The sequence below is a fragment of the Hippopotamus amphibius genome, chromosome 6, assembly GCF_030028045.1.
Source record: "Hippopotamus amphibius kiboko isolate mHipAmp2 chromosome 6, mHipAmp2.hap2, whole genome shotgun sequence".
NCBI classification, from domain to species: domain Eukaryota; kingdom Metazoa; phylum Chordata; class Mammalia; order Artiodactyla; family Hippopotamidae; genus Hippopotamus; species Hippopotamus amphibius.
Window position 1 is genome coordinate 16,734,279 of NC_080191.1, and position 24,998 is coordinate 16,759,276.

Below are 24,998 nucleotides of genomic sequence, written 5' to 3' on the forward strand. Positions count from 1 at the left end.
GATCTGAGATGTGTTATAAACACTGTAACATAGATATGTACAAAAGGTACTGGGAATGATTACTACTGCAAGGAAAATCCAGGAAGACGTCACCAGAGACATTTGAGCTGGACCTTTCCTCCACACTGAGGAAGGAACAAGCATTTGAAGCAGAGGCAACAGCATTAGCAAATCCACGTCCGTGCCTCAGTTTCCCTGCACCCCCCATCAGTCCCACTCATCTTGCCACCTTTAAACCCAGTCCTCCTCCTGCTCCAGTAATGAGGTGGCTCAGTGACATCATGTTGTGTCCAAGGACACAAGAGACCAAGTGGAGCCCTCTCTGGGTCACCTACTCATTTCACACTGAAGCAGGTGTGCCTGCCCTGACTCACAGGCACTGTCTCCACAAGCCTGCTGGACTCCTGGGATCCAGCCTGACATCTAATCCATGTGGAACAAATGAAAGCCTCCCTCATCTCACTTAGAAAATAAATCAACATCAACACTGAGTTGAGAACTGGTTACTCACGCCCTTCTTTTGTACTCCTGTGGGACTTCGTATTTCTGAAATCCTCCTTTACCTGCCTGGGTCCTCTCCCAAACTGTGTACTCCTTAATAGCCTCCCGCATAGCCTTCCTGATTCTACTCTTGCCTCACTCCAGAATACATTCTCCACTCAGCAGCCAGAGTGGCCTTTTGACCATCCATGTCTTTGTAGCTTTCGTGACTGCGCAGTGCATTGCATTAACCAGGCATTCAGCAAATATTTCATGAACAAGTGAATCAATGAGGGAACAAAAGAATTCACAAATGAATGAATGTTGGACTTTATATGTATGCATGCTTTTATTTTTTACAAATAATACTGTATATACATATGCAAAGATATTATCTATATATCATCCCACATATCAATATTATTTCACATTAAAAGTTAGAAAATATTAGAAAGAATTTAATAAAGATACTATGGTATGTGATATCTGAACATACCAAACACAAAAATAAATTATGTTATCTAGCTATAGATAATAAACCTATGAAAGGAGAAAAAGCTGTAAGTTTATTTTTAATTAAAAGGAAAATTATTATTCTATTATTACTCTTGCAAGGTATAGGGAGCAGACATATAACCGCCTGATGCCATCAATAAACAGAAAAAAAAAAACAAAACCTCTTTTATTTTGTGTCTTCTGCCTTGTTTTCAAGGGATGTTTTATAAAGGAGGAAATAACCAATGAAGCCAAAGTTAAAAGGAAAAAAAGTACATGTTTATATATGATGTGTTATTACGTGCCTATCAGAAGAGTTGCAGGTAATTAGAAATTGTTGGCTTAAAGATACCATGTTTTTGTTTGTTTTATTTGTTTTTTGCACAGGGTGTTTTTTCCCAATTTTTATTTGTATAAAGATACCATGTTTTTTGATCAAGAGCCACTTCTCCATGTACAGACAGATTTCCACCGGTTTGCCCAAATTCTCTTTGCTTGCACTGGGTCTGACAGGCGAAGAACACGGCCAGCTGGTTTCCAAAGCAATACGCTCCATGGTCTGAGGAAGGCCTGTGAGACGTGTCATAAAACAGCTGCCTCTGTCTCCCCAAACAGCCAGAAATAAGCTGAGCAGAACAAAACCTGGAATCAAAAAAACCTCGACTTTTCATGCAAGGACAAAAGGTGGTTATTAGGCATACCAGGAAGGTTCTTTTATAGCTGGTAATTACATATAAATTGGGGACATATAACAAGAAAAAAATCATTTCCCTCTTCATTTACTTAAAAATGCGATTTCTGCAGTCATTATATAATTACTGGTATTTTTCAGTAACATTATTAGGAATAAATGGACTACTGTTTCTGAAATTATCATAAAGATAAAAATACTGAAACTTCCTTAGTAGAACTGGTCGTTGAATAGGTGGAAAGGGAAAATGGTCCATTTCTCTAAAACAGCAAACTGAACTTTCTTCTTTGGCAAAAGGGATCAATCTGCTATTTTCCACCTTTAAAGAAGTGATTCCTCCTCTCTCTCACATATTCTTTCAAGCCCTCCATCTTGCTTACATTCCACCTTCAAACTTCCTGTTCTTTATTACTACTGACCTGTAAGGAAAACTCCCCCAGACCTTAGTATCCTTCTGTTTCATGCTTTCTGGCAACATGGTAGTGAAGAAAAGAACAGGAAACAGGAGTCTTGCTTTTTTTTTTTTTTCTAGACTATTTCAAGGGCTTAAGCAGAATCATCCTCAACAAAAGTACAAAGTAGTGATTTGTTTTCTCGAATCTTTCAACATTTCTCTTCCCCAGCCTTCTACCCCCTCAACAGTCTTCATTCTTGGAGACCCCCACAGACAAACCTGAACCAAGCCCCAGGTATGTACAGTATCTGTACCAACCGAAACCTCCTTGCCTCATCCGAGGTAATAGTTCCGTGTTCCATTCCCAGCTACATGTTCCAGACCCAACTACAGAGACGACAGGTGGTAAGCAGCGAACAATAAGATACACAAATTCCTGCTAATAGGTTCATTTGTGTGCTGGTCGCGTCCTCACTCCCAAGTAACATCATACCTTAACCTGGTTACAATTCATGAGTTTGCAGAAGGCCCTTATGGGAGAATACCACTGTTGGGGGTGTCAGACGTTATAGCCAGAGAAGAGGAGAATATTTTCATCAAGCCGACCTTTCAGCTCTTCTCAAATCATACCACACCAACATCAAAACTATGCCAGGGCAAGAAGCTGACACTGTTTATAACTGTCATTACCTCAAAAGTTTACAGCTTTCAGGGAGAAAGGAGGAAGAGAGGAAATCTGCCTCCGGTTCCAGGCTATTTCTCAAAGCAGTGTCAGAATTACAGCAGCCAAGTTACAGCTGTGCCAAGAACTTAGCCATAGCTCCCGGGGGAAGTATGAGTGAACTGGCTAACGCAACCAGCTACAGAGACCTGAGGTTTAAAAGATAACAAGAAGAAATAACAAATGCAGAAGGAATGGTCGAACTAGAAAACCACTATTTTGCAGCCCTAATGAAAGAATGCATCGAAGCAAATTTCATCAAAGGCTGCCAAAACCAGCAGCTGAAAAGCTGATGACTACACCTAAATCCCACCATCAACCTTGGCATCACTGAAAGTGAGACACTCACACCTCCCACACCTCCCACACCTCCTGATGTGATACAATAAGAAGTATGCAGCATCACCTATGAATTATTCTCGCCCCTCCCTCAAATAAAAACACGGAACCCTAAGCTAATCAGTTCTCTAGCTGTAACTTGCAGTTTACAGAAAATATGCGGTGTAGAGGAAGGTGTTAAAGAATACGATGGGGAAACAGTCTGGCAGAAGGCAGATTCAGAATGTGGGAAACTATTAAAGGACAAATGACCTGATTTCTTCAACAAAGGAAAGTGATGGGGTGGGGGTGAGGGAGAGAGAGCCATTATAAATGTAATAGGACTTTAAAAACCTAAATCAACACAATGAGTGGACCTTGTTCAGATCCCAATTTGAACATACTCAACCTTAAAAAGATATTTCAGAAAACTGGAGAAATTTGAACATGGACTGGGTATTAGATGATATTAGGAGAAAACTGTCAATTCTGGTGGGTGGGTGTAAAGTATTAATGGGTAAATTGATAACAATGCTTGAAACTTACTTTAAAACACTTAAACCAAAAGCAAATGAAACAAGGTTGGTAAAACATCGGGAGGCTCAATTTACCATTCTCTCAATTTTGGGAAATTTTAGAAAACGTCCATAGTAAAATGTTTTTTGGTTGGTTGTCTGGGGTTTTTTTTAAGTTACTGTATAGCCTTGATAACTTGATTAGGTAGTCATACCCCTCATTGTCATTTTTTAAGGCCTAATTTAATTCAGAAGATCCAGATAATCAAAAAAAGAGACAATTCTTTGCACAAATGGTAGAGAAGGTAAATTAGCAACTCAGCCAGGTATTCAGAAGCCAGCAGCAGCCGGCAGAGTAGGGAGGACTGTGTGAAACCTTGGGAGCTTCCACAACTGGCTTGACAAAGGCAATGTTCCAAAGTTCCCCACCCTGAGCACAGACCTGCTGGCTGGTTTCCCACTCCTCATTGCCAGCTGGCTGCAAGGGTCTCAGAGCCTCTGCCCCCGGCCCCGGGAGCAGAGGGCAGGAAAAAAGAGGCAGCTCTACTTGCAGATGGAGCCGACCATCTCTGAGCCAGCTGTCCTCCTCCTCCTACTAGGGCTCCTCACAGAGAGGCCTAGAGGGCTGATGGCTCATCCTCCCGAGCCCATCAGCCTGGGGACACTCACTCCCATGGCACCAGAGGCCTGGGACCCAGCCTCTCTCCACCCAGCAGTGAACAATTCCACTGGACGGAGCAGACTGATCAAGTTATTTCTTTTTTAAAAAGAAAATATAAATAGGGAAATGAACTAGTACTAGATAGGAAGGAATTGTTAAATTTGCTTGATAAGATAGTACAGTTATGGAGGAAAATGTTCTTGATACACACGAAACTATAAAGGGGTACTATGTCATGATAGCTATAATGGACTTTAAAATACTTCAGCAATGAAAAATACCAGCATGTTAATATTTACTGAATAACATTACAGAACTAGACTTGCTAAAGTAAAATCAGGAAAGGCAGTGTAGTGCACATGAGAATATGCACAAACCCAACACAACTACTTTCACATTTTGCACACTACCTCTGCTCTTTATGTAAACAAATGCATATTCTGAAGTAACTGCAATCATAACCATATTCAGCTTTTCTCAGTTAATAGTTTCATAAAGAGTTTTCCACTGTTTTAACAATTATTTTTAACATTATATCATAATATGCCATAATATTGATGTTCTCTAAACAACCATATTTTAATTTTGAATACTTCATTGCTTTTTTTCTAAAGGATTTATTGCTGCAGTGAAAAACCACATATAGCTTTATGCTTCTGTTAAACTGATCTCCTAGAATAAAGCCTCAGAAATATGAGTTCTGAGCCCAAAGACAGCCCTGGCAAATTATCCCCATTGCAGGACAAATGGCTTTAGTGACATCAGTAAAATGTACTTGTGTCAATTTCAGAAGATTACTAGAATTTTCTTAAATTATTATCTAATTTTTATATTTAAGGATCTTTTCATGTGCATGTCTTTGATTTCTATGAAAAAGAACAAGTTTGTACATCTTTGTTTACCAGAAACTTGGTTAATTCTTATCATTTGCCATTTAGTTACTGGAATCATGAAGCTTTCTTATAAATTTTAATGAGCTATTTATATATTGCTATTACCTTCTGTTATTGGGAAAACTAACGTCTTCCTTGGACTACAACTGCTGTCTTTATTTAATTTATATATTCAAAGCATCAGTCTTTTTTCTTTTCTCTTTTAGGCTTTATTTCTCAACAAAACACCTCTAGGATCATCTTGACCTAAAGTGCACTTGCCAAAGCCCATGGACAGTGTGATACTACTGAACATTTTGTAACTGTCCTATCATTAATACACTTGACTCTCACTCTTTCTCACGCTCCCCCATCCAGTCACAAAATCCTCCCAATGTTACCTCCTAGATATTTAATTCTAACCTCTCCATCCTTATTACCAACAAACCACATCATCTGTCACTTGGAATGCTGAATAGGACTGCCGCCTACCTAGTCTCCCTGCCTCCAACACAGTTCTCTTGCAATGCAAACCATCTGTCCGCATTGCTTACATCTTTCAGAGACCCTCCCTTTATTGTCCCTACACAACTCTCCAGTCTCTCAACAACAATTAGCCAACATGCTTTGAATGTTTACCCTGTGCAAAGCACTTTGCAAACATTACTTCAATTAACACTCACAACAATGCTTTAAATACAATGCCGTTGTCCCCATTTTACAGATGAGTACACTGAGGCATATAGAAGTTATATCATTTGACCAAGTTCCCATGGCTGGGAAGATGCAGAGCCAGGACTGCAAACCTAGCTCTAACTCCAAAGCCCAGAAATACCTTCTTAACCACTGCACCACACTTCCTCAAAAATGGATCCTCATCTCTCAGCAATACTGCCTGCTGGCTGCTCTGCCCACCAGCAGCACTGCACTGCCTGGAATTTCTCACATACATCCATGCTGCTTCCCCACTCAGTCTCCTCCCTCATGCTATCCTGTCTGCTGGAAATGTCCTTGCATCTCTCTTTACACTTGACCTATATGACTCCTACCCTTCTTTTAAGACTTAGCTCAAGTGTCACCTCCTCTGGGAAGCTTTTCCTTATTTATCTCCTTCCCTGCCCTTACCCTCTTCTTTATCTGACCAAAGAGGCGTCCTTCCTCTGTGCTTATCTCCATCATCATACCCAGCACACTGTGTTATCAATTTCTGTTTCTGCGTCTGCTTCCTCCAGTAGACCACCAGCAGCTTGAGACAATCTTAACCATCCTGTGTCCCCGGCCAGCACAATGCCTGGCATGAAGCTGGCGCTCAGTGCTTCAACATAGTGTTCAGAAGAATGAGGAATTCAAAGGGTATTTAATCAATTAATTCTTGAATATTTGTTGAATATCTATGCCTAAGTATTATACCAGGGATATTTTAAAAAGCAAATGATGTGTTCCATGTGCAACATATGCATTTAACAAAATAAGGGACCAATAAGTCCCACCTGCTGTGGAAGTTCAAGGAGGAAAAGACCACCTTGGGCTGGGACAGTCAGAGGAAACTAGAGGACAGGGAAGATTTTAAATAGGGGTTGAGAGAAGAATGAGGCTCAGAAAGCAAAGCCACAGAGCAATCATCTAAGTCTAATGTTTGAGGAAATGTCTAGGCTGGGGACCATGGCTAGCAATGACAGACAGACAAAGCTGAGAAGCTGATCTTCCTCTTGATCCTGCAAGTTCAGCCATTCCCTTACCTAAGCGCAAGCTGCCAGATTCAAGTTTTGTTCCAAGGCCCTTAGCCTTTCGGTGATGAGCATCTAACAGAACTCTCAGACTATCTCCTAGGACAGAAAATCATGGAAATGTTTCTAAATAAATTAAAAACATAGAGATTGTTAGATCATGAGATACACCACTAATGATAAAATGTCAGAAACATGTGCAACCCCAGGTAATGAATTCAACAACTATCCTAAGGTCACAGAGGTCTTCCTGCAAAATACATGTCATTCTGTTTACATCAAACACAGAAAACTCATTTACAAGTGAATGTCATTTTCATCTTTGTTCCATGGCCAAGTGCATCTCATTTGCATTCGTTTGTTTCCCTACTGGAGTGCTTGCCACTGTTCTACAGCTGGTGTGGGTTGTGCTCTGTACCTGCTACTTACCACAGGCTCACACTCCAGTCATTCAGTTACAGATCTGAATCACAATCCCTGAGACAGTTTTGCATAAGGTACTTTTAAATAATACACATCTAGGGGAATCAAAATTTGAGGGTAGTGTAGACAGAAAAGAACTTTAAAGATTCAAATGCATGCGCACACAAACATTTGTTTTCCATGTTAGCTTAACATTAGGATTTCCATGTTGCCTGGCCTGAAGAAGTGCAGTCCTCTAGCTAAGTTCTCCCAAGTTGCCAAATTCCCAAGAGAACACAAGAATGGGATGCAAGCCCCACTGCTGTCTCCCTTTGAAGAATATGGTCAAGACCTAAAGGTGCTCTGAGTTTTCTCACACGGAAAAAAGGAGCAAGTTGAGCAGTCAGCCAGTCATTCATCTCCTAGAGGTTGGTCTAGTTCTGATACTATCCTGGCCAGCTCAGTCCTCACTGACCACCTCCCCACTATAATCAGAGTAGTGACACCTTCTAAAAAACAACTGAACCCCACCTACAAAGTCACTTAGCACAAGTTATTCATTGAAGCATGCTTTATTAAAAAAAACAACCCACTTGTCCTTCAACAGAACAACTGTTAAATAATCTATGTATGTCTACACACTAGAATACTATGCAGCAGAAAAGGAAAAAGAATGAGGAAGCTCTCTTTGGATTTCTATGGAATAGACCTCCAGAGTATATTATTAAAAGAAAACAACCAAAAGGTACAGGGAAAAAATCTTCAGCTTAAGAAAGGGAGAAAAATAAGAATATATCCATTCTTGGGTGTTTATATTCATAAAAGAAACACTGGACATATACAAGAAACTAAAATAAATGGTTACAAAGTAAAGATCCAGATTTTGTGTCTTCTGAAACTCATAGCTTTTTCTTTGGAGTGGGGCGGGGGGGGGAGGACCACTTTAAGAAAAAGAAGACAAAATTAGGTACAAGCCTTGGAAGGAGTTCCAATGAGCTTCACAATAAATCTACCTCTGAAATTACCTTTAGGACTGGAGTGCACAGAAATGAGGAAGGACTAAGACTCCTAAATATAAACCTATTTATACCTATTTATCTTTGAACGTATGAGCATATTACCTACTTAAAAAGCAAAATATTTTTTAGAAAATACCCATATCCAGGCTCCAGCCCTTCAAGGTCTCACTCCTTCTCCACCTCCTTCATTCTATCCCAACCTTCTTATTCTAGTTTGGTTGCATTCTGCTTTTCATTCTGCTGCCTTGTATCTACTGAGATCCGGCCTCAGCCTGGCTCTTTCCAGATGGTAATGTGGCTGCCATTCTATTTTGTCCTTGTATTTCTCTCTTTCTGATCACCCTTGGTTCTACCATCAGCAGAGCAGCTTCAGGGCAGCCCTGCAGGCCTAGACTCCCAGGAATTCAGCCTGCTACATGTGAAAAGAGTTTGAAAACTGACCGATCACCCTTGGTGATCAGTCCAAGGGATGCTAAGAGACTGGGGAAAAGATTTAAGTACTTACTTGGGGGAATTGGGTGATTCTCTGGCAGTGTACAGTTTGTCCTGAAATTCTCAACAGAATCAAATTATCATACCTTCCCTTCTAGGGTCCTCAGGATCACAGGTGGACACTCTAGACCCACCCCTATACATGCATCTTTGTGTTTAATAAGACCAAGCCAGGCTAGACTAAACTGAACCCAGACTTATAGGGATTTACCAGAATTCACATAATTTCAAGTATATAACAAGGCAAAGACGGTCTCTAATTTAACTCTGGTTCCAGCTAAAAAAGTCTAGGAACCATTGTTCTTTCAGCTCACCTCATTACTGTCCTAGTAAAACATTCACTGGATCCAGTTATAAAGGAATCAATCTGAATTTCTGGACACTTCCTACATAAGATGATAGTGTTTTATAGAGGATATATAGAATGTTGAGAGTCAGGCTTGGATTCGACCAGCCCAGGAGTGAATTCTGGGACCATTTCTAGCTGGCTGAGCAACATAAGCTTCATTTCCCTTATCTGTAAAATAGGTTGCTACAAAGATTCAATGAGATAATGAAGATTTAATGAAATGAGTTCTGTCCCCAAACACTCTCAAGGCAAAGCTAATTTTTTTTCTCACTTTGTAAGGACACTATTGGCCAGTATGTATATCAGGAAGTCCCAAACTACCAATTCACGACAGTTATACACACAATGATTTTGGAAACAAACATAAGGCACAGTATATATACAAGCACCTATAGATGCAAAGCCAGTATCCGGAGCTCACATTTCAGCATGTTAACTTTAAATAATTCAGAAAGCATACCCTAAAACCCTCTAATGGGTTTTCTTTTCTCTGTGTCTTCTCAGATGCTAAGGCATTTCTTTCTCCAGCTTTCTGAAAATCACAAATAAGCTTATAAAATGAGACATCCAGCATTGACTCATTTCTCATTGGACTGACTTTTAGCATACCTGAAAGCATTTTGTTGCTCACAGATGTGTTCTGCTATGGTCCAATGCACTCAAGTGAGCTTAAACCTGACCTGGTCATGTCTTATTTTACCTTAAGGTGATAATTCAGGAATCAACTGCTCAGTGTCAAGTATAGAATCTTATCTTTTTGCCTGTTGGCAGGAACAGTAAAAAAAAAAAAAAAAAAAAAGATTAAAAACTATCTTTGACCTTCACTATGTTCTCATATAAAGCCATCTGCTATTGCATCTCTCTTCACTGTATCTCCTGTCACATAAGACACTTCTACCTAAGGCTTTCTATTCAGATCACTGGAATGTGAGTGTCTCCTATTCAAATACAACTTGCCATGAAATGCTGGATTTTAAATCATTCTCTACTTAAACTAACCTCCAGGAACATGACTGTACTGCCAACAACAAAAATAGGAACTATGCAAAGAAAGCCATTTCCTACAATACTGAATTATGCAAAAGTGTATGTGGCTATCAAAAAAAGAAGAATGCTCATAATATTTTGATATAGGAATATATTTTATTTTTAATAAAGTTTCCTCTATATGAAAACGTTCCTCTCAATGTATTTCGTTCAAATTACCCAAAAAAGCTGTCTTTTGTGCTCTCACTTTTATATTCTCTAACCAACTTGTGCTTTAGTTTTTATCTACTTACATGCTTAAAACTGAAATAATTAAACATATTGAAATAAAATCAGTATCTTTAAAGGGTTTACACGCACACATAGAGTCCACCCAATCTCCATCCCTTTTTGAAGGGCCCGGATCGTTTGCAAGCCAAAGGCATTAACAAGTTGTCTGTCGTACAACGGTTACACCTAATTTGAATTAAACTACAGTCGCAGATGACAGAAGCGCTCCTTTCATCTTTTGTGGGAAGGTCACCCGGCCCAGAGCGAGTGCCACGCTCCTTCTGGAACTAAACACGTTGGCCTCGCCGTCTGTTGAGTCCTCCCCTTCAGATCCCACACCTGGGTGGCCAAGGGTCACGTCTGACCTCCCGACGGCGCCAGCGCCTCTGCGCTCTTCCCTTTGGGGAAGCAGCAGATGGCGAGGGCGCACAGCGCTGGTGCCGCAGCTCCCCGCCACCGCCGGCCGGGGCCACCGAAACAAGCACTGGTTCCGCGCCTGGGACTCCCCCGGCCGCCTGCTGGGCGCGGGGCGGGGGAGGCTCCCGTGTCTCTCTCGCTACCAGGCTCCCGGACTGTACACCTAAACGCGGCGAGACTCCCCCTCTTCTGCCCGGAACCCAGCCCTGGAAACCCTCGTTCCCAGGGAGAGCGAAGCTGGAAGCCTCAAGAGGGCCACACACACACACACACAGGCTGACGTCGCGACACTCACCCCAGCAGCGATGCGGCCACCTGGCCCGGCATTCTCGCGAGGCAGCGCCTGCCCGGACCTTCGCGCGCGACCAGCCCGCCACCAATAGCAACTCTGGCTCCAAGGGATGAACCAATGGGAGCGCCCGAACTAAACGGGAGCAGCCAATCACCGCCCTCTCGGCTCTGGAACCCCGCAACCAGAACCTTTGTAGCTCCTTCAGCTATCCGAACTGCAGTTCTAAACTGGAGGCCAGCCGACGACCACCTGCTTCCTTCAGAGTCTACACAGTAAATAAACTTTACCCAGATCAGAGCCTTGGGGAATTGCAGCTCAGCTCTATGATCCGCTCAGGGGGGAAGATATACGCGTGCTCATCTCCTTTGCGTTCTTCTGCTGTGACCCATGGCTCACCACCAAGCACAGCTAAACATTTCAAAAATTAGTGAAAACAGACGAAGAACATTATTCTTCCCGTTCACGTAACCACTATGAACCATTTGAACCGGTGTCTGAATTTAAAATGGAAAGATGGATTAATAAGGAGCTTGAAGGAATTTCTTTTTAGCAAAATGTGAGAGGCCTTTATTTACTGAAGTTGGCGAAAGTTTGTCCGGGGCTCAGAAGTGAACCAAGGGGAGAGCGAAAGCCCTGCAAAAAGATGCTAATTGCTTATGAAAGGGCATCTCCCCTTATCCGGTTCATTGATATCTTCGAAATGAAACCACAAAGAGTTGCTAGAGGTTTGTAAATACTGTTTGAGAGCTCACTGTGTGTCAGGCTTGATTCTGTAAGCAGTTTACCTGCATTAACTGATTCAGTCCTTACAACTACCTTATTGCTCATTTCTGTCTGTTTTACAGATTAGGAAATTGAGAAAGATTGGCCCAAGATGCCAAGCAAGTGAGAGGCAGAAGTAAGCCTAGAACCCATGTCTGGATGATTTATTCAGGTTAGCAAAACATTTTAATGTCCGAATTAATAGTCCTAAACAATCTAGAGTCTTTCACTTCGAAAAGGTATGAATTATCCTATTTTTAAAAATCTTTTGGTACAAAATATTCAGCTGAAATCTCAGGAACTTCCAGTGTCTTTCGTGTAACCTTCACAGTTAACTGCGGTCATCAGGTTGAGAAAGATTGAGGGTTGGGGTGGTGGGAGTGGAGGGAAAGGGATAGGAGACTGAAAGAAGCAAACTTGAGGAACACTCAGTCAGTTGAGCTACTTATAATAAGTAATGTTGCTACTGATTGGATATCACTGATTTGATTTCACCATTAAAATAAATAATTGCATTAATTATGTATGATAGTGTGCACACCCACAGACAAATATACAGGGTATCCAAGGCAACCTATGGAGAATTACAAATGATCTATGATTATGATTGAACCTAGTGTACTCCCCAAAAAAATAAAAAATAAAAAAACAAAAAACAAAAACCAACAAATGATCTATGATTAAGAGCCTTATAAATCTATATTCAATTTTCATTTTTATATTGGAATTTATTCTAATAACATAGTAGATATCAATTTATAAAGGGGAAAGCAGAAGGCTGGGGGTTGTTTTATTAAATATTTATCAATTCTAAATGTATTTCCTTTCCAAACTTTTTAATTTATTTCTTTAAAGGCTATTTTCACACAAAACAAGTTATAGGACTTACTACTGAGCTAGGAAATGGGAGAAGGAAACATGACTTTTATAGCTGATAAAAGTTCCTATGTTTCCTGCTATAAAGTCTGGGCAGACTTTCTCACGTTCCTTGAGGACTTACACGATCTAATTTCGGAAAAGTTTTCCAGTATTTCTCTATAGGTGTGGATTTGGTTTTAAGCAATAATTGCTTCAGAGGGCAGGACCATAATACTAAACAGGCAGTGATAAACCCTGGGTTCCTGGAGCCCAGGCTGAACTGGCAGATGCTCGGGTTCACTTCCAATTCTGTGTGGCAAGGCCATCACTAAACATGGTTCCTCTGCGCAGAAGAAAGAGTTGCAAATAGCATAAGGGTCTAACACAGAGTAGGTCCTCAATAAATGGCAGCATCATTGTCACCATATGTTAATGTTATTCCACACATGTTTTTTGTTTCTCTTTGGGCTTTCTTTTGCAAAGCAAAACATTTTCAGGTCAGCTGACACTCAAAAGCCTATAATTCCCAGCATAAGTTTTCCCGTAGAAGAAGTCTTTTTGCTGATCACAACCCATAGAACTCAGACGCCCTTCATCTCTCACCCATGCCTCCTGCTGTGAGAAGTTAGAAAAAGTCCCTGCCAGCCACCCAGTGACTGAGGCCCTGTTCCCAAACGGAAGACAGCAGGTTGGAGACTGCCACAGTACTCAGGATGCAGAAAATGAAAGATGTTTTTAACTGAGTTAAGTCACCAGGGTCATATCCAAGACCCTTTGGTGACCCACTAGAATCTTCCCACCAACCTCTGGGAAGAGTGGCGCAGACCTGGGCTCTTAGGGTGCCTGCCCTTAGCTAAGGGGTGTGACTAATCCTCCTCTTCCTACATAACTGCAGTGAAATCCCAGAGAGCATGTGGGGATAGGGAATGGGAGGTAGGGGAAAAGGTGTTTTCCAATTTTAGCCCACAAAATTATATTCTTTATGATATTCTTCCATTAGTTAGCATTAATTTTTTATACCCATAAGTAAAGTCACAGCTTCTAACTTTGCCTTGTAATTATGGGCTTCCCAATAGTGACCTTGAAGAGTATACTCTCTCTTCTGTAAAATGGGACCCATTCAGACAGCAGGAGATTGTTGAAAGCCGTACTGGGGTGGGGGGGGTGGGGAACTATGTAAAGCCAATAGATCAGCACCTCCAATAAAATAGATCCTCCTTTAGCATTTGTTGAATGAATATTAAAGTGTATGAATCATAAAAGCACTATTCAAGTTTCCTTTTTTTGCTTCCCAAGGGAAGTTCTGTCAAAATGGCATGTAACAAGAAATAGTGATTCTACAGTTCCTTAGTTCTTTATGATGAGGAATTTTGTGTGTGGGTGTGTTTTTCCTTGAAGGTCCTTAGTTTCTTTCCATAAAGATGCAAACATGATTAACAATGGGAGCCTGTGAAATGCATGTATTGAAAATGGTATATTTTCCTATTACAACAGTACTTTTTATTTAATGACTAATCAAAGTATTCAAGTGTCCTCTGATTTATTGTATTAAGGAATCTCCTCAAAAACTGCTTTCAAATTAAACTGTTTATTTAAACTGCTGAAGTTGCTAAGTGAACAAACTCTCCTTTTTATCTTTATTTTTATTAAAGATTGCACAAACTGGAACCAAGACCAAAATACTGAATCCACTGTACATCATTCATTATAAAACAACATACATCACATTTGTACTCTACCAAATAGGACATTCTTTAAAATTATATATTGCGTGCTCTTAGATTCATGCTTTAGATACTTTACATTTGTCATTATTCTCTTATAAATAATTGCAACTTGACCAATTTGTACACCTGCTACCACTATATATTCAACGCGGCAAGGTGTAGTCTTTGACACGAAAACAGATGAAATGGAAACAAGTGTATGGATGTCACGTCTACCGAACTGCGACTACTGCTTTGCCTATGCAGTAAAATGCTAATGTAAAATACACACACAAAACATCGTTTCAAAAGGCACAATTCTCTCCACAAAAAAGAACAATTTAAAAATACCTGGCAGTTAAAATCGGCGCCCCCGAGGGCGCTGTGGCTTCACATTAATGTGATCCTACACCTCGAGAGCAGACCGCCTAGGTTGGGGGGGGTGGGGGTGGGGGGGGGCGGTGGGGGGCCTATCCGCGGTGTCCAGGGGCCGGGAGCGCGCTGGGACCCGCCGCCCTCGAGATGCTCGGAAGGCAAGATTTCTTTCAGCCACCTCTGAACCTCTGCTCAGAGTTTCAGCATCGGACCTGGCACCGCTCACTTTTCCAAGTCTGACGCCCGACTAAAACAAAACCGGTTTTGTTCGCTGGGTCCTTCTTCTCAGGACCAGCAGCTCCTTTTCTCCCAGAACAGAACCCCCTCTACTCTGTCCACGCTCCCACACGCCCCTCTGTCCGGGAAGACGCGTTACGAGCCGCGCTCGCCACCGCCCCCGGCCTCAGGGTCGCTCTGGTCGTCGGTGAAGCAGACGTCCACGTCGCTGTCGCTCTTGGGCTCCCCCGGCTCCGGGGGGTAGTCAGGCCCCGCGCCCGCGCCGTCGGCCGCCTTGGCCAGCAGGTTCTGGCCGGGGTGGCGGGACTTGACGTGGCGCTCCAGGTCCCGGCGGCGCACCAGCACCTTGCCGCAGAACTCGCAGCGGTAGGGCGTGTTGCCCTCGGCGTGCAGCCGGATGTGCTTGTTGAGATTGCTGGGGTCGCCGAAGGGCCGCAGGCACACTTTGCACTTGAGCGGCTTGTAGCCCGTGTGCGTCCGCATGTGAATCTTGAGCCCGTACTTGCGCGAGTACAGCTTGCCGCAGTAGAGGCACAGGTGGCCCGTCTTGGCCTTGCCCGCGCCGCCGCCCCCGCCGCCGCCCCCAGCGCCACCCGCCGCCACGACGGCCGGGGGCAGCGTCCCCGCGTCCAGACGGCCGCGGCCTTTCCCGGCCGCCATCTCCGACAGCTGCTGCGTGTGCATGGCGATCTCTCGGTCGATGCTAGCCAAGGAGCCCAGCTCGGCCGGGCTCAGAGCGGCCGCCGCCGCCGCCGCCGCGGGCCCGCTGAAGTAGGAGAGGGACTCGGGATACTTGAGCAGCCCGCCGAAGTGCAGTTTGAGCGGGTAATACGCGGCGGCGGCCGGTGCGCCATACAGCAGCTCCCCGTTGTAGACGGTAAAGGCTGGCATGACGGCGGGCAGGTGGCTGCACTCGCCACCTGGGTAGCCTTTGAGGCCGCCCGCGTCGAGGGGGGGCAGCGCGCAGCGCTCGAGGGGCAGCCCGGCCGCCGGAGGCAGCTGCGCGTAACGCGCTCCCGGCAGCTCCGCGGCGGCGGCGGCGGCGGCGGGCGGGGCGCGCTCCACGTGCTTGAAGGCGGACGCCTCTTCCGGGGGCCCCGGGAGCAGAGGGAAGCCGCGCAGAGCCCCCGAGCAGGGCAGGCCGGGAGGCGGCGGCGGGTCCCCCGCCAGCAGGCACTTGGGGTGGTGGTGGTGGTGCGCGTGGTGGTGATGGTGGTGGCCCCCGCCGCCCGTCGCCGCCGGGTTCTCCCGGCTTCCCGGGCGTACGCCCGCCCGGCCCCCGCCCAGCAGCCTGCTTAAGGCCAGGCCGGCCCCCGGTTTGCCGCCGCCCTCCTCCCGGTAGGGGTCGCCGTGCACGGCTGCGGCGGCCCTGGCCAAGCCAGCGGGCTTGAAAGCCGAGCGCACGCCGGGGTAGAACGCCAAGCCGCCGCCCCCGGCTGGGGAACCGCCCACGATGCCGAGAAAGTGGCTGTGTCCCCGGGCGGCACCGCTCGTGTCCAGGGCGCGGTCCGGCTGTTCCTTGCCCTTCTTGGACGGCCCCCACCTGGCCGGGGGCGGCGAGGTGGCCGAGGGCGCGAGGGAGGCCTCGCGCTTGATGCTGTCCCGCGCTCCGCAAGCCTGGAGGGCCGGCGGCACCTGCGGGTGGGGCCGAAGAGTGCCCGCCGGGGCGGCCGCAGCGAAGTCTGGCGCCGGGGGTTTCGGGGAGAGGCGGAGGCCATCCGTGGCCGGGGCGGCGCCTTGGCGGGTCGCGTGCTCGGGGTGCAGGTAGGCGCGGCCCCCGCTGCTGCTGAGCACGCAGTGGAAACGTAGGTGCGCCTTAAGGCTGTTGGGGTATCTAAACGTCCTCCAGCAATACCAGCAAATGTAGCGCTCCTCCCCTGGGCGAGAAACAGTGAAAAAGCGACCCGGTGAGGAGCAAAGAAGCGAAAGAAAAAGAAAGCGTCAGCGCGCCCAAGGTAAAGCCCAGGTTTTGACCTGCGGTATGGGGAGAAGCAGGAGTATTCTTGGGTTCCTGCGAATAAGTGAGTTCGATAGCCCCATTGTAGCGAGGACTCCGAGAAGCCCCAAATGGCCAACTTTGTCACCATCCCCATCCTCTGGGACTACTCAGAGGCCAAGAGGGGGACTTGGGCCTTTCCAACGAAGACTTCCTCCGGGCCATGCGAGCAAATCTTCGTTGGGAGGGCAGTGCTCAGGCAGGCTGGCCAGGGAAGAGCCGAGAGCAGCTGTTGCTTTAAATCAAGTGTTGGGCAGTGCTGTGCCTGGGCCCATCTGTTGGCGTTTGCAGAATAGGTGGCGTATGTCAAGGAGTTTGGATAAACTGAACAAAGGCCAATCTAATGGTCGTGAGTGCCTCATTACCAGGCGAGACAATATCCTGTATGTATGGGCCATATGTAATCATTCCTTTTCATAGAACAATGTCTTTTATGTCCACTACCCACCCTCCCCACCCCCTCCCAGCCTTAAACACTTTGCCTGAGGTTTTCCTGGAGCGTGACCAACTGAAGGACCGCATAGGGACTATGATTTGCTACTCTTCAAAATTATTTGTATCTTTATTTTCTCTTTAACCCCATTTAATTTGATGAGAGAAAAAAAGTCTTATGTCCTAATATTCTAAAAACAGAAGGAATGATGTTTGCATTATCTTGTCAGTTGTACCGCCTGGTAATTAATTAACTCCTAGATTGCTGCACAAATCCAAGCTTAGTAATGTCCTTGGAAAATATATATGGTGTATATGTGTGTGTTTGTGTGCGTGTGTGTGTGAGTGAATAATACACTCAGCTTTTGATAAGTGCACAATTTTCTATCAGGGATTAAATACATGCTTCTGGTGTCAAACCTTTTTTTGTGTTTAATATTATTAACAGTTGTTTTTTTAATTTTGCTAGAGTCTGTGAACACTCAAAAGACATATGTATGAAACAGACTTTGATCACATGGTAGAAGTTAATTTTCACTCAAAAAGCCCATGTTACATCTCTGCAGAGAACAGTGAGCCTGCAGTTGGGTTTCTTTTTAAATATTGTGGTTGACTGATAATACTGAAGAGAAGGATGTCTATGAGAAACAAGTTAGTTGAGCCACAAGGAAGTATCCAAAGTAAATGTCAGTTTCATTAACTAATGGGAAAGTTAAATTTTTCCTCCTTGCACACAAGCAGCTTAAACTTCTAAAACATTACGACAGAAACAAAAATGGGGGAAATTTTCAGATATTCTCCCTTCATGTATTTTATGTCTGAATTTGTACAAAGCAAGTAGTCCTCCCAGATAACTAAGGTGGAAGTTCAAGTAAGGAGCAGATTATTCCAGCTGAGGCCAAGATAGAACAGAAAGAAAAAGGAGAAGGGAAGTGGATTTGTCTATGTGCCCTATCCTAATTTTTTATGGAAGACAAAAATCATTCCAATATTTCTGTTGTATTGAACAGCCATGTAAAATAAATCTTCATAAAAAGAGAGAAGAGACTTCCCAACTTCTCTTGATGGGTATGCTGATTTAATATCTTAAGTAACCTCCTTTCTGCTAAGTTCAGAACCTCCCTCTCATTACCCCCTTTTAAAGAGGGCATTTTCAGAAGCTGCTTTAGAGTGACTCAGCTCAATGCAAAGCCAAGTAAGCTTTGTTCCTAAAACAGAGTATTTTCCTTAATCTTACTATGGAATTGAAACCCAGTGAGGTTAGCCAATATTGGAAGAAGAGCAGCCATCCTTACTTATTTCTTCCTCTTTTCAAGGTTTAAGCAAATGCATGTTTTCTGTTTCACTATGTTCGGTTTTCTTAGTTTATCCTAACAAACCGACATGTTTTCTGAATTATGAAATCCAACCCATGCCAAAAAGTATCAAACACACTTCATAAGTGATTTTGCCTCCTCTCCCAGATATAACTCTAAGGTGGTCAAGATTTGAAGCACTTCAAAGCTGGGGAAGTCAGGATTCAAAATAACCCACACATTCCCCAAAAGGAAAATGGTGTCTATTTTGACATCTGTGACCATATGACATTTATAGGCTCTGTTGACTGAAATGAAAACATGAGGACCACCACTCAAACAAGTTGCTTTTGTACTATTTGAGAGTGTTTAAGGAAGGGTGTTCTGTGCAAAAATTCCTGGCCCCCAAAGTCCAGTAGTCCTTGGAATTGTTCAGTAGTGTCAGATTTGAGAGTTCTCCACTATGGGGCTCTTTTACTGGAAGAAGTTGACAAGAGGATGTAATGTGATGCAAGGAACAAACTAAGGTAACTTCTATGAATATTGTACATACAAATCTACTCACAAAATCAATAGAATTAATTTACAGAAGACAATGACACTCTGAAGTGAAGTGATTGATCATTTTGAATTCATTCTGTCTTATTCATGAAGTGTTTCTTAAATCCTACACTTGTATTAAGTTCTTTATTTCTAAAAGAATGAGATTGAGCAGGCAATTCAGGAGAATGTGTTAAAATATTTCACAGTATCCATGATGTTGACTTTAAATATAACTGTGTCTTTAGGAAAAATTAGTAACAAAAACAACTGGCAAAGAAAAAAGAAAGTCGTGGAAGCATTATGCAATAAAAGGGAGTCTCAAGATCTGAACTATTTTAGCACCTCCTAGCTTTTTTCCGCAGGAAGTGTTCCTCAGTGTTCTAGGAAGGGTTTAAAAATGTTTTTCTCTTTAGTTCCTGCACCTTAATTTGCATAAATCCGCTCTGGGCTTTGGAAGGGATCAAATAAATCTGTGAAGAAACTGGGATACATCCCAGTTTCGATTTAAGTAGGGAGGGGGAAATGAATAAATACCATTTAAATGGAAGGGCCTCAGTACCTGCCAACTGACCAGCCTTAAGTACTGTAATGCTTCTAAAATGCTGTAGAAATGTATTAGTTTCCTCCAAACCAATGAAGAGATGCACCTCAACTTCTAGAAGCATTCCAGGTTTGAGTTACACTTTTTGGAGCTCATGATGTGGTTACCCTAATAATACGTGAAGCCATCTTTATTGGTTCTTAATTGAGTAATTGTCTCTGTGGGTATGCAATCGGAAAGTATGACCCGAAATTCTTGAAGAGGATTTCTTCCCTGCCATCGAAAGCCAGGTTATTATGGTATGTTTTTATCTTTTACTGTTGACTTAAAGTGGGTAGTGGTGACGTCACCTCTGCTCACTCCGACAGGGAGTGTGAATTTATTTTTACAAAGCGCAAGAAAAAGGCCCTTCAAGTCTAGGGAAGGGCCCAAAGACAGGAGGAAGGCTGGACTCTTGCCCACCCAGGCTGGCCCGAAGGCTTTCTTAGAGGCGGTACCTTTCTCGTCGTGAGTTGGGGTTGCAATCGTGGGGATGTCAAACCACTGCGCCAAGGAGTTGGAATACCATACGGTCAGCTCCTCCCCTGGCTGGACGTCTCGAAGCGCTCGGTAGAAGATCTGGGACGCAAGGAACAGGACAGCTTGCTGTCACTTCCTGGGTAATCGGTCAAAAAAACTGAGAGGAAGGATTCGATTCCCTGCCCTGACGCTGTGTGACGCTGGAAAATCTATTGGACCTCTCTGAACTTCATTCTTCAAACCAGGAAAATAATAGCATCTACCTTAAAGAGTTGTTGGGACGTTTAAAGGAGACCTCTAGCTAAAGTGCTTTGCTCTTAGTATCAGTGACAGTTTGATAGATAGAATTGGCAGTGGGGGGGAAGCCCACAGTACCTGTCCTCCAGGTAAGTCTGCAATAGCTTCCAGAGTCTGTTCCTGGGGGTTCCTGGCTGCCCGGATTAACCCTATCCACTCCAGGGGGGAGCCCCCCGACTCGTCCACAAGCTCCCCTCTCACCATGCGCACCTGCAACACAAGCAGTGGTCGTTCTCCTCTGTGCCACGACCAGGCCCACAACCCAGAGGCGAAGTGTGTCCTCCACCCCCACCCGACTCAGGAAGAAGGCTGTGTTCGTTTTAGCCAGACCGCTGTGGACTGCTCGGAGGAAACTAAGTCCTTAGGACCCTTGCTTGGGGAAGGAAGAGGGGAGGCTGGCTAGTATAACAGCCCCCCGTCCTGTCGCACTTTGACAACACGAGGAGTGAAAGCAGCCTGTCCGAGTGCCCGGACGCATCTCGTTCCAAGACGTCTCCCACCCCCCACCTCCCACCCTAGCTCTCCCTCTCGCGGTTATGAGAGCAGCCCTGATACCAGGCTAGAGAACTTTCTAAGTCGGTCCCAGAACGCAGGGTGTCCCGTGCCTCCTCTCTTGCCTCCCCATTTCCGCGGCACCGCACGGTTGTGCAGAGGTGCCCGCAAGCCCCGCAGCGAAAGTGTCTGAACAAAGCGGCCGCAGGCTGGCTGGCCATTTAAAGGCAATTAAAGCGCGTTTAAAAAAGAAGGCGTGGTGCGTGTTGAGCCCGGCTTTACTCCTCTGGGGAAGAGGATGACTGCACGAGGAGCCAGATGCTGGTCCCGCCGGCCCGGCCCCGGAGCAACTCCTTTCAAAGAAGCTGCAGTCTAAGGTCTTCTTCCCAGTATCCCCGTCCCCAAGCCACCGGACTCCTGCCTTCATTTCCTGTCGCAGTTGGCCGACCTTCGCCCGCCGGGACGCCTCAGGGCGGGCGGGGGCCTGTTAGAACCCCTCTCTGGTCGTGGGTCGCGACGCTGGCAGGTTGACCCTGACGCCTCCCAGCTACGATCGTGGCCCCTCCGAGCCCGGCTGCAAGCGCCCGGCCCCGGTGCCCCACGCGGTGGACGCTCCTCGTCCTTGGAGCCCGCGTCAGAGCCACCACTTGCCGCGCCCTCTCCCCATTCACCCCAAACCGACAAGCAGACACCCGCGGAAGGAAACACCGGGGCGTGTTATAGGAGTTGAGAGTTCCCAAGGATAATTTTTTCGGAGATGATGAGATTAAATTATTTGAAGGTAAATGTAAGCCTCGAATTAGCTTTTTGAAGGGCAGAAGGTAAAAAATATCCTCAACATTTGTGCGTTGTATAAAAGAGAAAAGGCACGTTTATACCAAGAAAGGAGGGATGGGGAGGAGGGTAGGGGGTGCCTCTCGGAAGGACACCCAGGTGTCCGGAGAAATCGCGGCTTCCGAGTGGTCCCGGCACGTCAAGAGCCCCGTGCACCTACCCAGGGGCGGTCCCCGCTCAGCCACGTTCTCCCCCCTAGCCCGCCCCACGTCCAGCTCTCGGTTAATGCGACTTGTGGGAAATGATCCGGGTCCCCTTGCACCGGGCAGAATTAGCAGGTAACGACTCAGTCACCCCCTTCCTCCCCTAGCCCTATGCACCTCTTTCCTAGGCCGGGGAGAAGGGGAGGCGAACGAATATCAGGGGACGGAGGTCAGAATGGCTAATACCTTTTTCTTGGGCCCGGGTTCCCTGCGGTCTGACAGGTACTTGCCCAGCTTGAAGGTTCCGGGCACTGGCCCGAGGCGCAGGCCGGCCGGGATGCAGCCATCGGCACTCACGCTGGTGGCCGGAGCGCGGGCGGCTCCGTGCATCGCTGCCGCCGCTGCCAGGCAGGCGCTCGGGCGCGCCGGGTCCTCGGCAGGCGCTAGTGACAGAGCCCGAGGCTCGCGAGCCGGCGAGCCGCGCCCCGACGTGCGTCCTCCGCCCGCGGAGTGACGCGGTCGGGCATGCACCGCGCCTTTTCAATCTGGGCGGGCGCCTTTTGGCACCGCGAGCGCAAGGGCGCGGAGTTTGGTGAGAGAGTTGCGCTGCAGAGCAGCTGCAGAGTCCCACCCGAGAGGGTCACATGGAGTGGTTCCCTCAGCCCCCTGCATAATCGAGGCCTCTGAATGGCTAGCTCACAATGGTCCAGGCGACCTTCCCATTCCTAAAAATCCAATTTGTCAAGGGCGAAGAAAAGGCGCTGGTGAATCAAAGGTCCGGCGGGACCATTAATCCTCAGCATGGGGTATTGTCCTCGAGACAGTTACGATATTTTAAGTGACAAATCCACTGTATAATTTATCCATAAATTTTACTTCCTTTTATTGTTCGCCGACAAACCAGTTTTGGGAAATAAGTGACTACTTTAAGTCTACTTGGCTGATTCCTTTGAGCCTTGGTCTACTTCAAAGATTTTTAATTCTCTCCCCTTGGCTTTATTGTAAAGGAGATTAAACAAAGAGATGGGGACTGTTTGGAGGACTTGTTAACTTCTATTGATTTCTGGCGTGTGCCATACAGAAATTAGGCAGGTACTTGATGGGAAAACACCAGAAAATACCTACACTTTTTAAATAACGGCCATATTACCATCTCAGGGGATTGGGTTCAGGCCAGTCGTCTATTTAGAACCGCTTTATCGTTCGCTCTGTCCAGTTTCGCCTCGAAGTATGAAGCTTCCGGACCGGTTTTGGGAGACGAGCTCAGTTGTGCATCTCTGCTCCCGGGTGCACCTCAGGTCCACACTTTCTCTGGAGAATGGGAAGTGGCCGCAGGGCCGCACATTGTAGGGGGATCGCGTGCCCTGACCGCACCCGAAAATTGAAGAGGGGTCCTGCTGGGTAGGTTTTTAATCATGTCTCCCCTGCATGCCAACCGACGACTCAAGCCCTGATTTGCTTTTAAGTTTAAACTTGGAAGAATTCCTTGGGACTAATTTCCCCAGAACCAACAAACCAGACTTCTTTTAAAAGCACTATAGCAAAGGTCACAGAAAAGAGGGCGAGATGGGCGTTGATCACCCCTGCCTTCAGCCCAGTTCATAAGCTAGGAGAATGAGCACTTCGGGGTTAAACTAGAATGCTCCTCGTTTTCTTTTAGGAAAGCCTCCGATTTGTGTGGGGACAATAATTTTCATAAGATAGCCGAGTGATGGAGTTCATTTGTGACAATTCTGCCTGCACCTGCGGCGTGCTGCTCATCCCGAGCGCCGCTCGGCAAATCCTGCGGACTAGGACGCGAGCCCGACGCGGTATTCACGGAGAGGCCTGAGTGACTCTGTGTCCGGGCCTGGTGCTGGAGGGCCAACCATTGCACAGATGAGCAGAGGACTCCCTGCTGCCGCCACGGCGACACCTCCAGCAGGCTCTGCCCGTGGGACGTGCGGTTCTGAGGCCACTGGCCGGGATGACTGGTTAACAACGGCGGCAGAACGCGAGGTGGCGACACCTGTAACAGTTCTTCTCACGAGGCTCTCAAAGAAGCTAAGTGTGGCACCCTTCTATGCAGACCTACGTTCGCAATACTGGACAGGAGAATCGGAGTAATTCAGTCCGTGCTCCATCACTCAAGCCTCGGGGAACCTTCGGGGAATTGCTTCGGAACCTCAGTCTCTTAATCCGTAAAATGGGAATGATGATGCAGACTCTTGGCTTCCACCCCGCGGTGCTCTAGGGTGCCAAGTTCATTCAACAGCAAAGATCTGTAGAGTGGATGGATTTAGGGCGCTGCAAAACTCGCAGTTGCCTAATAGGGGAATCCAGGCCAAGTTATCGGTCTCAAGTCCAAGCATCTCAACTCAGGCGGTGTGGTGACACACGGATGGCCGCTAGGTGGGAACTCCAAGGCCTGTGTAGAGGCGGAGGCTGCGGCGGAAAAGAGAGCGCTCGGCGGGTGCGGGCCACCGTACGCTGCTGTCCCTCTATCCGAGCACCCACACCGTGCCCGGGGCCACTTTCTAAGGGAGCTGCCACTGACTTTTTTCTTCTTAATCCTCCAATTGCCCCTGTTCGGGCCGCGAAGGCTGCCAGAAACGGAGAGGAGGGAGCCTTTGATCCAGCGACCCATGAATGGCAAAAGCCGGGGGAGGGGAGGAGGAGAGGAAGCCGCTCCGAAGAGTGGAGGGCAATAAATTTAAGCCATGAACATGTCCCTCTAACCTCTGGCCTGGCGACTCCAGGATGACACCCAGTTTAAATTACCAGCACTGCGAGCGGGAAGGGGCGAGCGCGGGGCCTGAGTTCGGGGCTCCTCCCCGGCCCTCCTTAATGAGTGAAAAAGCGTGAACGACACGCGAACAATTTTATC

General features: G+C 46.1%; 1 protein-coding gene across 1 annotated transcript; it reads right to left on the reverse strand.

The window, feature by feature from the left end:
- Positions 1 to 10,719: 10,719 nt before the first annotated feature.
- PRDM13 (PR/SET domain 13) lies at positions 10,720 to 22,522 on the reverse strand. Its single transcript, XM_057737743.1, has 5 exons — positions 22,379 to 22,522; positions 20,742 to 20,873; positions 20,345 to 20,465; positions 15,180 to 16,917; positions 10,720 to 11,269 (listed from the first exon to the last, which is right to left on the reverse strand). The coding sequence occupies exons 1-5, from the start codon at positions 22,520 to 22,522 to the stop codon at positions 10,720 to 10,722; spliced, it is 2,685 nt and encodes an 894-aa protein (XP_057593726.1).
- Between the last annotated feature and the right edge of the window lie 2,476 nt (positions 22,523 to 24,998).